The 13,700-nt window shown below is 43.4% G+C and overlaps 1 protein-coding gene across 1 annotated transcript in view; it reads left to right on the top strand.

The window, feature by feature from the left end:
• Positions 1 to 9,429, top strand: part of MACF1 (microtubule actin crosslinking factor 1) — a 297,622-nt gene extending 288,193 nt beyond the window's left edge. The window contains 3 exon segments of the mRNA XM_039850987.1: positions 4,257 to 4,468; positions 7,589 to 7,718; positions 8,450 to 9,429. Coding sequence (XP_039706921.1) covers positions 4,257 to 4,468; positions 7,589 to 7,718; positions 8,450 to 8,706 — 599 coding nt within the window. The 3' untranslated portion in view covers positions 8,707 to 9,429.
• The last annotated feature ends 4,271 nt before the right edge of the window (positions 9,430 to 13,700 follow it).

Here is a 13,700-nt window from a genome sequence, read left to right as displayed (position 1 = left end):
ATCATAGCGATTCTTATACTGAAGACAGAATACACAAGGTTATAATACCAGTGTTTACAATCATTTATTTTTACACAACTGTTTAAAAAGACATCTCAAACTGCACATTGCTTTAGCCAAATGTAAAAAGTGAAAATCTTCAACTAGGTAGGTTCCTGGTACTGCCAGAATGAGAGATTTCAGCTTCTGAATCCATCCATGGCAAAGGAAATCATGATGTTTTGGATGGAGATAAAAACAATGCCCCCACCTAATGAATAGATATACCTTTACCCTAGGGTACTGTGTATGTTTTTGAGCATTACACCAATTAGTTCTCCCAAATTTTAGTGAAAATATAGAAAAACTTTCTAAAGATTTAAGACACGGTTTGGCTTAGAACTGATTTTTTTTTTTTTTTTAAGTTATGATAAAATACACATAAATAACAAAATTTACTGTCTTAACCATTTTTACATTAAATGGCATTTAAGTACATTCACACTGTTTTGCTATCACCATCACCCATCCATAGAACTTCATCTTATAAAACCAAGACTATACCCATTGAACGATAGCTTAGAATCAAATGTTAACAAGCCTATTGTAGCCAACATCAGGTGGCTAGCATAAGTTCCTTAGAAAATGATGGCCTCTTTGGTAATTGAAAACTGAACTTGAAATGGCTACCTTCAGAGTCTGGTCTGCAAGACGTGATCCTCAAAAACAAAAAAAAAAATAATAATGGTCAAATGCATATTTCGTTACTGCAGGATTTCTCAGAGCTTACAAAGTAGCAATTGTGTTAGGGCTTTCCACGGGGAAATGTTGCATACAGTATTTACTAAACTTGTTTTTGTAGGAGATTCCTCAAATCCTTCATTCTGTTAGCAATGAAAGACCATGGAAGGATTTTTGAGTCGTCTACAGATATCAGATTTTTACTGAGAATTGCAGTCAGGGGTGAGGAGTAAGGGAGGAATGGGGAATAAGATGAGAACCAAGGAGGCCAGTTAGAAGCCCCTTACAGTATCCAGGGTGGAGGAGATGCTGCCTGAACCACACAGTGTAGGAGGGCGTGGAAAGACTCCAGGACTCAAGAAGCATTAGAAGGTTATCAATAAACCAAACTGCCATCAGGAGGGAGGGACCTGTATTGGCTCCCAAGTTTCTGGCTTTGACCATGTCTAATCAATGATTGGCAAAACCTCTGACCTCCAGGAGTAGGGTCTGCTGGGATATATTTGGGAGTCAGCCATGACCTATGATGGCACTGAAGTCTCAGGTGGATGAGCTCATCACCAGGTTGAAAATCTAAGAGGGAGAACAGGACTGGACAGAACCCAAAGGAATATCAATGTTTAAGAAGTGGGCAGGAAGGAGCAGAAGCAAGAGAGCAGTGTCCTAGGAGCCAAGGGAGGGGAGTGCTTCAGGAAAAGAGAAGTTAATAACCCCCCATCCCACCCTCCGTGCATATTAACAGCAGAGAGCTGTTTTTACCTGTCACATGGTAGATTTTTACCTGCATACATACATGTGTGTTCCCCCTGCACACATGCGCATTCCCTCCCTCTCTCTCTCTCTCATTCACTCACTCACTCTTTCTCCCTCAATAATACAGGAGCATTGGCCAGAGTGAAGTAAATCGAATATATTCGTACATTATTTTGGAGACTGTACCTTGGTATAAAATTTTAGACATCACTTGACATGTATCAGAAACCTTAAGTCTGCCTCTTTCTTCTTAGCAAACCCACTTGTAGAAATTTATCCTAAGGAAAACATCAGATGTCTGCAAAAATTTTATAAGTTGTTTATCACATTGTATACGATGTTTAAAAGATTGTAAGCAAATTAAAAACATAAGATTGGTTAAATTGACGTCCATATGATGAAATACTTTGCCACTGGTTGAAATTATGCATGACATGTAGAGCATGAAGAAATGTTCTCATATTTCTGTATTAAATATTATATACAGTTGTGCAAGGGAGTAAAGACACACCAACATGTTAATAGTGATGTCCTCTAGGTTGTAAGATTAAGCAATTTTTATTCTCTCTGTACTTTTTTTGTCTTTTACAAACTTCTACAATTAGAAGTGTTCCCTCCTGAATTATTAGTGTTTATTTGCCAGAGTGATTTCAGTGGCATGGTGGGGATAGAACTATGCCTGAGTGGGATGAGGGGAGAGTGGAGACAACTAGCGTAGATGATGTAAAAAGCCGAGGGGGTGTGGGGGCGTGGAAGACATCAGTGCTAGTCCCAGCTCTACCATGACTTTCCTTGACCTCAGCCTCTGTGAGTGCTGCTCTTTCTTTGTATTTGACATAGAGAGGCTGACTGGTTGCTGGTGACAGTCAAGTGTACTGCTGCCCCTGATCACACTTAGTAAGTTATACAGAGCATGGGAAACAGAATATTGTCATTACATTATTACATTTAAAATGTCGTTACCCTCATCTGAGATGCCATTTCACAGTCTTCCTCTTGAATCACTCTTGTTGTTTTCTGGGAGAGTTGATTCAGAAGTGAACTATTAAATGTTTACTAGGTTTAACCACACATCTGAAGTTCTTTATGGCTTAAGGCAATAAACAATTCTTAGGATGTCCTTCAGCAAACACAAGATAAATAAGTTTTTAGTGATGTGAAGTCTTACTGATGTACCTAAGTTAGTGCTGAAGGAAATTCTTTTTGAGACTCATTAGTGTAGGCACAGAGTATAGCACTCAAGTCCAGAAATGCTTATTAGAGAACTGAGGGCCAGGGAAGGAACTGCAAGGGGCACGTTCTGTTGGGGCCCAAGAAAGAAAGAAACAGCTTAGCATTTCTTTAAATCATAGACCATGCAGACAAGGAAGACCCTAGTCTTAGAGATCAGTCAGCCCAATCCCCTCTCGTAACCCTGAGGAAACCGAGGCCACCCAGAGCAGGAACACCTGGTTGGCAGCAGGGCCTGGACTGTAAACTCGGAGGTTTAGACATCCAGGTTAGCCCTTTTAACCTGATACTTTGGTATGTCATATCAACATAATATATTGAGAAGAATTTGGATTTAATGTAGGAATATGGAAGCACTCTGCTGGGACACCCATACAACCGGATTTAAAATCCGAATCTACCAAGATTCCTCAGATTTCTTGAGGACATACTGGGTTGGGCAGAAGCGAGAGTAGGCACAATTGACTGTAACCTTCTAGACTTGTAGTTTCTGGCCAAAGTAAAAAATCTAATATAAAAAAGAACCACAAATATTTTGTTTATAATGGTTCTCTTTTCCCCAGCTTCACCAGCAGTCCTGTTTGTGTAGATCTTTCTACTACATTCTAAAAAGCAAATAGTTGAGGATGGATGAGGAAGTAGAACGTTATTGGAATATAACACCTTTCAGTGAGAAATAATCTAAGAACATATTCCAGAGGAATTATTTCTTTTGAATTGACGTCTTTCACATTTAACATTTGTGTTGGCCGTACTTGGTATCTTCTGACTGAATCCACATTTTAAGTTCTGGTCTTATAGCTCTAGAAAGCCTCGGACAGCACCTGTTGGCCTTCACTGCTGTTTCCATTTCTTTCTACCTTGTTGTTTCTCTCCCACTTGTAGATGTCCCTCAAGCTTTCAGTTTTTAACCTAACAGTTCCTCACTGGCAAGTTTAATGCATGGTCTTGATCTTTCTCTCTTTCTCTCTCTCCTCCCACATGTTTACTTCTTAGTGATTCTGTCCTGACCTTTTTAATGTCCCAAGTTCCTGGGCCCCTTTAGGATTGTTATCGACTGAATTCAAATAGAAGAGTCTGGACAATGTCAATTTCAATGATCTGTTTTTCTCCACATTTTTATTACCATGTATCCTGCAAGAGCTGACTAAAAAGTACACATGTCCTATGAGAGAGAAAAGGGGTTCGATTTCAGAAGTCTGTACTGCTGCATCTGCTCTCCCTGACCAGCTACAATGTGCTTACCCCAGGTGACAGTGGCAAGATACACTCGTGACAGCAGAATGCAGTAGCATTCTGTATACATTTGTATACAAAGATTTCTTGATTACAGCAAACTAAAGGGCTTATTAATGTGTCTGCTGTGTGCAAGAATCATGACAAGGCTAATAGCTCATGGATTAATCTCTTATTTTAGAAGAATCCACAGATAGTACTAAACTCATAACTTATATAATTTATGGGGTCAAGCAGCTGTATGACCATCAAAGATATATTTTTTTAAGATTAACGTTAGTGTGTGTGTGTGTGTGTGTGTTTATTTTCTTTTATAGCACGAGGTAGAACTAACATTGAACTTAGAGAGAAATTCATCCTCCCTGAGGGAGCGTCCCAGGGAATGACACCTTTCCGGTCACGGGGTCGAAGGTCCAAACCGTCTTCCCGGGCAGCTTCCCCTACCCGCTCCAGCTCAAGTGCTAGTCAGAGTAACCACAGCTGTACATCCATGCCGTCTTCTCCAGCCACCCCAGCAAGTGGTACTAAGGTACGTACTGAACACCCTTATGGCCTCCTTCCCCACCTCCGTCTTTGCAGATGTCACTGTTCAGTGTAGCCTCTGAAAGGCTTCAGAGAAGAGGAACATGGGACATACACACCAAGCTCTACCTAGGCCAGGCTGACCAGGCCCTAGCAGTACACAAATAAGGGCCTTTAAGGTGACTGCAAAGGACGTTCACTAAAATATGGACTCCCATCATTAAGTCAGAAGTACTTTTTTTTTTTTTTCCACATATTCTCAGTTTGAATTTCAGCCCATCCAGAGTTACGGATTTTGAAAATCCAGGCACTGTCTGTGCAGCTGGAGCTAGCAGAAAAGTTTGTCGTTAGGATGGGTTGTATATGAAGAATGCTGTTGCCTTTCTGCCTGGTTATTTTCATCCCATTGGACTGTTGTGCATATTGTTTTTGTTTTCTGTTTCTTTAAAATTTAGTGTCTTCTATTTGTTTTTTTATGTTCCCAATTTGCTCCCTTTCTGTTCCATTTTCAATTGTTCCTGTCCTTCCCTTTGGATTCCATTTCGCAGACGCCACTTCAGTTCTCTCGCTGTTATGACAAACCTTGGTTGGTAAACAGTAAAGCTGGCACCCCTGTCAGGGACAGTCATTATCCTGACCTCCAGCTGCCCAGCCCCGAGGTAGAGTATGGCTTTGCTGACTAAAAGACACAGTCAAGGCGAGGCCCTCGCTGATGCCAAGAACTTGACCGGCCGCTCTTCCTGACACAAGTCCATGCTCTTTTCCATCTTTATGGTGCTTGCTCTCACAGCCAATTCATCTAGTCAAGTGTTTTTCAGGTGTTTCTAACTCAAATTCACCAAAATCAGAAATAAATAAGAGATGCCTAAAACTAGATTGTTTAACAACTTTCTAATAGTCTTTAGAATGATATTGGTTGAGGGTGATAAACATAGGTCATTCCTGGTGATTTGTATATTAATATTATTTATAATCAGGCTTCTTTGAACCTACAGTTGTCAGATACACAGATGAGTTATGAACACTTGAAATTCAAGTATGGTGCATGTTCAAGAGTTTTCTGTCTTTGCTGAGAACAGAAGAGTGGTGCCCCTTCCCTGAGCCACATCCCCAGGGTGGTTGGCGTCACTATGCTAGTTTGGGACGTGGGTGTTGCCTACTTCAGCCAAGCGCACTATCAGCAAACACTGCTCTGAGGCTCAGAATTTAGCTTCTGGATTTCTTGGCCCAGGCACTTGGGTTTCTGTAGCCTTGATTGGAATGCATATGAACAGTCGAGCATGTTCATGTGCGATCATTAAAATGCCCCAGCACTTTTGGAAGAGCAGTGTTTCAGAAACAAAACATGGGCTAGCAGCTTATCTGATAGCAGGACAATTTGCATTCCAGCTCATGCTGGGAAACATTGGGTTCTTGTGCCTCAGAAGATCGCACTGCCTTCAGTCATGTAGTGCTTCAGCCCGAGATTTCGAGAGGTACAAGAAGCCAATGCCTGTGAATGGACCACTGCATTGGGATTCACCCCGCTCCAAGCTAAAACTCCAGTTCAGAAACAGATCTGGTTTAGAATATGATCTGGGGACCTATTGCCACTAAAACCCCAAGACTCAACCTGCTTTTCTTGCTTTTCTTCTTCCTTAATGGCTCCAGTTTCATGAAAGTTCCAAAGGTTCTAAAATTTTAAATGTTTTAATTATGAACTGCAAATTCTCATAGGATTCTGATAGGTCACCCTTTTTGTTTTGTCTTATGGTGTTACCTTTCGTTTCATTTTGTGATTTCATCTTTCCTTGCCTGTTGGTGTTCTGCAGCCAGGCCATCTCCTGTTGCGGATCCCAGCCTAGGTTCTCCGGGGCTGTGGTCATCACCAATGATAGATTCTGAAACTGGTGCTCTTCCTCCTGTGTGGGCCAGGAGGGTTTGCGCTTAAATGTTAATCACTTTCTGTCGCTTCTGCTGTTTCTTTATAAATTAAAGAAATACAAGAATCACAATGAAATGTGTTGCTTTACTCTTCTGTTTGTATAAACATCTTTAAAGGTCCTGGAAAACAATTTACACAGTTGATTTCAAAGAAAAAATAGAATATCATGCTGTGGCACAAAGTGATACTTTAAACAAATTTAAAATACTCTTTCTCCAAATTAGGTCTACTACTGTCTTTATTTAAAAAACAGGAAATGTAGCTCCTACTGGTAGCAGCTCTTTTCCAGTTTAGGAAGTGCTTCAACACATGATTTATCCATTCAATAAGTTTTTATTGAGCCCCTCTTCTGTGCCAGACAGTGTTTTAGGTGCTGAGGGTATGATAGTAAACAAAACAAAATCCCTGCTTTTATGGAGTTTATACTTTAATACAGGAAAGACAGACAACAAACAGGAAACCTCCCTGGGCTGTCAGAGGGACAGCAAGGAGGCTAGTGGTGCTGGGATGGACTGAACGAGAGGGGGTAGGTGAGAAATGAAGTCCGAAAGGCAAGACCTAGCCCTGATTTCCTGAGAGAGAAGTAAAGACACAGATGTTAATTTAGGTGAATCATGGGACCCAGACCCAAGCCCAGGTCTTCTGGCTCCTGATATCACAGTAGCCCCTCTTGTGTACTTCTGATCATTCAATCCACAAGTCAAGTAATTTTCCCTGCATTTAACTAGTGAGTAAATAGATTGAAAGACTTGAAGTTTCTGCACCTACCTAGTGATAGAGATTAATGTTTGGTTCTCCATATTAAATATTTGGGACTAGAACTCATTTCACATTCTAACCCCAAAACTTTGATGCTTGGGATTATTTGGATTTTTTTCCTTTACTCATTCGCTATATTTTTGTTCATTATAACTATTGTCCATTTGAGGATTTCTTTTTCCATTTCTAGTGGAAATTTGGCAGTAAGATAAAGAGTATTGGAAGTATTTTGAAATTTTAAATTGGAACATGAAACCTTTATTTTGGGAATCATCAAAATATATGACCTGGGACACTCTCAAAATCAGTCTTTGTTTTCCTGGACTTTTAATTTGCTTTTCAGTTAGACATAAGGAAGCCTTTTAAATTTTTAATTGTATATTTTAGTTTCTATCAAAGATTTCACCGAGTAAATATAACCTTTTTATTTTTTTTTTTTTTAAGGTTATTCCATCAACAGGCAGTAAGTTGAAACGGCCAACACCAACCTTTCATTCTAGTCGAACATCCCTTGCTGGTGATACTAGCAATAGTTCTTCCCCAGCCTCCACAGGTGCCAAAACTAATCGGGCAGGTAAGTACCTGTCATAATACCTGTGCACTGGGATGGGAGGCAGGGGGCGGCCAGGCCCGGAATTGGGAAACCGCAGCCCATCGTCAGTGCTTCACTGCTCCACAAGGAGCAGACCTTGAGAGCAGCACTTAGGTGTGATGCCCAGAAAGACAGACCTGCAGATTTTCTGACCTTTACTTTTTCTCCTATCACTACAGCCAGCTCAGTCTTGCCTTCTGCGAGCAGATGCTTCCACAGCCAAAGCCAAACCACCTGTTCTTGGTCAGAAATGATCATATTTGAGAGAATATAAAAGGAAGAACGGGCTTCCTGAAGCAGGGCCTTCCACAGAAGCCTGTCCAGTGTTGCGACTGGCAGTTCTCTAGTTACTTTTTCCAATACCCCATATTTATTTATTATCACTGCTGGTGAGCAGTGAAGGGAAGATCACATCTGTTTGCCATCACTTCACCCCCATTCTCAATCTGCCCATGGTTGACCCCAGTTATCAGTCCTGCTCGACACCACCTTGGGGACATATGAGGTTAACAGTGCCCCTGATAGAAGCTGGTTTCTAATCCTCAGGAGACAAGTTTCTTTAGCAGACTCACAAAGCCAGAAAAGCTTTTAGCGACTTCTGTGTAGATGAGGAGATGGGAGTTCGGAAGGGCTCTGTCTGAGGTCGCACGGTGGTACTAGGTTCAGAACCCTGACATCTCTATTAAGGCTGCTGCTTTATTCTTGAATTCTAGACCCTAAAAAGTCAGCCAGTCGCCCTGGGAGCCGAGCTGGGAGCCGAGCCGGGAGTCGAGCCAGCAGCCGGCGAGGAAGTGATGCCTCTGACTTTGACCTTTTAGAGACGCAGTCTGCTTGTTCAGATACTTCAGAAAGCAGTGCCGCTGGGGGCCAGGGCAACTCCAGGAGAGGGCTGAACAAGCCTTCCAAAATCCCAACCATATCTAAGAAGACCACCACTGCCTCCCCCAGGACTCTGGGTCCCAAGCGATAACACTGTACAAGCACCCCCATCCCTCTGTCCACTTTGAATCCTGCTCCATACATTGGGTGTATATTTATTCTGAACGGGAGAAGTTATATTGTTAAAAGTGTAAAAGAATAATTGTGTTATGAAGCTGCCTTATTTTTTTTCTTTTTGTAAGTTACTATTTTCATGTGAATATTTATGTAGATAAAATTTGCCTCCTGGTAACCCTGTAATGGATGGGGCCCAGAAATGAAATATTTGAGAAAAACAAGTGAAAAGGTCAAGATACAAATATGTATTAAAAAAAAAAAGAAAAAGAAAAAAGCCTCTAAATAGGGTTTCTGCGTGGTGCAGGGTTATAAACCTGCTTTATCTTTTAGGATTATTCCTAAATGCATCTTTATAAACTTGACTTGCTATCTCAGCAAGATAAATTATATTTAAAAAAAAAATAAATAAGAATCCTGCAGTGTTTAAGGAACTCTTTTTTGTAAATCACAGACACCTCAATTAGCAAGAACTGAGGGGAGGGCACTTCTAATTGCTTTTTCCATTATTTTTAATGTGTGATTTTAGCTGAAGAGAGGGAACCTCATCTAGGTAACATTTGCACATAATACAGCAAAAGGACTTCATTGCAATACTGTCTTTGAATACTGTTTCAGTAATGGGTGTTTAAAGGACAAATAGCTGCTAGAATTCAGGGGTAACTGTAACTCTTCGGAAAATGTCAGAACATTGGGGTTTTTAAGAGTCCTGGTTTGTAACTTCCTATCCAGCCCGGCCTCCAATAACTCCTGTGCTCACCAGGACCAGTCCCTTGGCAAGGGGCGATTCCTTGGCGGCATTGTGAATTATAGATTCGTTTATCTGCAATTTTTCTTTTATTTAAATGGTCGATCAACTTCCCACAAACTGAAGGATGAATTCCACAAGCCTATTCTGAAAATGTGGACATAAACACTTGCTCGTCCTTTAAAGGAGTTCACCAGCACACTTGTTAACAAGTCCCGTTTGCTTCCGTCTTTTTTTGTGCGTAATAAAGTCAACTGACCAAGTGACCATGAAGAGGAGCTGTCTGAGGCTCCTGTTTTTAGCTGCTGTTCCTCTTCAGCTCCGACCATGTTGCTGTGTGATATCTCAATTGGTTTTAATTGAGGCAGAAACTGAAGCTCTACCAATGAACTGTTTAAAAACAAGACACTTTTGTATTAAAATTGCTTGCAGTAACAAATATTTTGTATTTCCTGATTTTCTTCTCAACCATTACCTTATCTATAACACGTTACTCTGGGATATGATTGTGTTTTAGGTCTTTCAATGCATCATTCAAATCAAGATGTCTTAACGGATAGATTATGGACCTTATTAGATTTTTTTGTTTATCCTCATTTAACAAGGCAACAGAGAAATAGAATATTAATGTAAATCTGTAGGGAATCTGCCCCCACCTATCTGATTAAACAAATACCAATATGTAAAATTTCTTAATTAGAAAGCACAGAGATCTTGGGGTTTGAGAAAATGGGGCCAGTTTCCCACAGTACACTGAAATTTCAAGTTAAATGATAGAATTTCAGAGGTGGAAATCAAAATGGTCATAGAATCTAGCTCCTTTGTTTTACACAGGGAGAAACTGGAATGGGAAAGTAGATGAGAACATGATTGGCCTAAGATCACAGCATAAATAGCAAATGTGGACTTTGAATCTAATCCTTGACTCCCTATTCAAGTCTGGCAGTTTTATTTCCTCTAGCTCCTAGCTGGCTTTATAATAATTAGAACGGCCAAATATTAACTAATTCTAAAACAAATTAGACTAGGAAATAAGCAGAGAACTTGAGAGGTTAAGAGAGGTTCAAACTCAGCTACCTGTGTTCTTATTCACTAGGTCATACTCCTCTCCTGATGGCAGAATTTGGTGACATGGGCCATGTTTGCCAGAGCTGTAGAAGCCATGAATCCAGATGAAAAGGAATCTTGAGGGAAGTGCTTACTCTTCTCCAAGGAACTGATGCCAAAACTTTGCATAGGATAGTGTTTTCACCTAAGTTTGCTTCCCTCTCTAGGCCTCCTGGCTGCAGAAATATGCTAAAAACAGCTTGACCCTGGTCATTTGTTTTTCTTTCCAAGTAATTCAGGTTTTCCCTCAGTCTTTGCGACAAAGCTCAGCTGGTGGTGGAAACTGCGGAAAGTATATTTTCATTCAGCAAACACTTGTATGCAAGACCATGTGGGAAATAAAGTGCCGCCAGAAAAGGGGTTAAAGTAAGATTAGTCGTGACACAAGTGCTAAACCAGTAATGCAAATTTGGTGTAGGGTAGCAGATGAATGGGGGCTCCTGAGGCCCTGGATGGCAATAGCTACCATTTATCAGGTGCTTACTGTATGCCAGTCACGTAAGTACTTTGTATACAATCTCAATTTAGTCCCTATCACAATCCTATAATCGGGATCCCCATTTGTAGATGAAAAACAGCCTGAAAGAGATTAAGTAACGTGCCCAAGGTTACAGTTGCTAGGTGGCTGGGGAAAGCCCTTGTTTGATACCTTTCTCTAAGAAACCCCCACCCAGTTCCCTTCCAGTTCCAGAGTTCCGGGATTCCATTCACACATCGCCCGCCCCTACTTGTCTCTTCCAGGTACTTTGCAGACCCCTCAGCACAACCTTCATTCTGCCTTCAAAAAAGACTGTTCACCTGTCACCCTGTTAGAGTGGGAGCTTTGCGGGCAGGGAGCTGGTCTGCTTCATCTCTGATAGGGCACAGCACAGAGCAGCCTGTTTATGGAAATGTGAGGTCATTGTTTAAAGAACACAGCTATCTTCACTCATCCTAAATTGAGATAAGTGATTCCTGTTACTACAAGAATCGGCCCAGCCCTGGGCTGTTTCCAGTCTAGCCAGGAGTCCAACATTGGGCAATACGTAACCTGAAACAGGCTATGTCCGAGGCCCCAAATGATGTGATGTGGACTCAAAGGGGAGTGCAGAGGGATGCCCAGGGGCACAGAAAAAGACAGTGAAGTGGGCAGGAGATTCAGAGATCTGACAGAGCCTGATACAGGGAATACCCCCTTTACTCTGTTCCCTGCCTCTGCATGCAATCACCAAGTGCTGTGGATTCAGCCTCCTAAATAGCTTTTCTGCCCTTCTCCCCATCACCATTAGAGGATCAGTCATCATCCTCTCTACCCTTCCCAGTACAGGGCCTGACTCCAGTCTCCCACCCTCCAATTCATAGTCCCCACTATATCCAGGCTTTGGCCTTGCACTGGACGCCTTCAATGGCTAATTTGCAGCATTCTTATCTGCATTTACAAACTGGGAATTTATCTGCTGGGTAAAAGGTAGACTAGGCATGGGCTTAAGGCACCAGCAAATGATTGTTTAGATTTAAGACGATATTTCTTTAAAGTTTGAAGTGATCATGAGAAAATGAATTTGATTGGACATCATGTTTATTTTGAGGTTCAGTCTTGAATCTACATTGAGACACCATAACCACCTTGTGTACAGAGCCCCCATCTACCCTCCCTGCAAGTCCATTTTGGGGCTATAGCTAGACCACCCTTCATGCTCAGCCTCCCCAAATGCCCCCACACTCTCCAGGCTCCACTGAATGCTCACCTGCACATGCACAGAGGCCCCAACCTAGCTCCACTGTGTGTGACCAGGGGAATCCCTTAACCTTGCGTGCCTCAGTTTCCTCATCTGTTTAAAGAGAGAATTTAGCTGGCATCTACCCTATAACAATGTGTGAACGTGAAAGAAGTTATGCCCAACAGGTGTAAGTGCTAAGTGTTACCTGCCGTCGTTATGCTCTCTGGAATCTTCTGGCCTTGACAGCTATTTCCTCTGAGTGGAACATTCTCTTCCCACTGACCTTTCCTGTTGTCCCAACCAATTCCTTCCAACAGTCCAAGCTCAGTCTAGGAGTCACTTCTTCACAGCGCAGGGCCTTAATCATAAATGAATAAGCACAGTGCGAAAGAGCAGGGAAGAGCAGGCTGTGCAGAAACGTGCTGGTCAATCCAGAAGTTTCTTTACGGGCCTTCTCTTGCAAGCCGCGGAGGACCTTGACAATTAAGATGAGCAAAGGCGGTTCCCAGGAGCTCAGGAAGGGCCCCAGAGTTCTTTGGCCCGGCTGGAGGCAGGTGCGCGTCTGCGGCACATGGCTGGATCAGCACGCAGGGTCCACAGCGGGCGCCCTAGAGCTGGTGTTTGGTGTCGCGGGTGTCAGCGCCTGGGAGATTCGACCCATAGGTGGGTCGTGGGGGTGCTGGTCGGGAGCACACAAGAGCCAGGTAGGTGGGCGCGCTGGGAGCAGCGACAGAGTAGGCATTGGGGAAGGAGAAGCCCTTAGCGGTGTACGCAAGGGGACGGCGGGGAGAGCGCCAGATGGCTGGCGAGGGGCTGCTGTGGCTAGGAACCCGGGCGCGGCTGCAGAGAAAGACGTCTTACTCTTTGGGCTGGCACAATGGGGCCCTTCCACAAGGGACTGAGGCCTCATTTTGGGTCGGGGGCGACACTTCGCGCACCAAGTTGGGGCTGGCGGGAATGAGATTCGGGATCTCCGCCCGTGCGAGGGCGCTTAAGGACATGCCCCGCGAGAGCGCAGGTTTCTGCTTTCCCTGCCTCGGGCCGCTTTCCCTACGTTGGGGTCCCGAGGCCGAGGCCCCGCGCCAATCGCGCGGCCAGAGGATGGGAGGGTCACCCAGGACGACCCTGACTCCCCAGATGACAACGACGCCTGGGCTGCGGATCTCTCATCTAACCAGCCCCGCCCCCACGCACTTCAGGACAGGCGTTCTGCTGCCTCGGCCCCGCCCCCGCGTCCCCATTGGCCATGCCCAGAGGGGGCGGGCCCCGACTGTGCAGCGCGGGACCTGCCGCAGCAGCTGCGGGCGAGCTGACCACAAACAGCAGGTCCGGCTGAGCCCGCGCCAGCCTCAGGGATACCCGACGGCAGCTCTCCCGTGGCGCAGACGGAGCGAGCCTCGCGGCAATCAGACTGGA

The sequence above is a fragment of the Pteropus medius genome, unplaced genomic scaffold (assembly GCF_902729225.1).
Source record: "Pteropus medius unplaced genomic scaffold, Ma_sr-lr_union100, whole genome shotgun sequence".
NCBI lineage: Eukaryota > Metazoa > Chordata > Mammalia > Chiroptera > Pteropodidae > Pteropus > Pteropus medius.
This window is presented reverse-complemented; position numbering and strand designations above follow the sequence as displayed.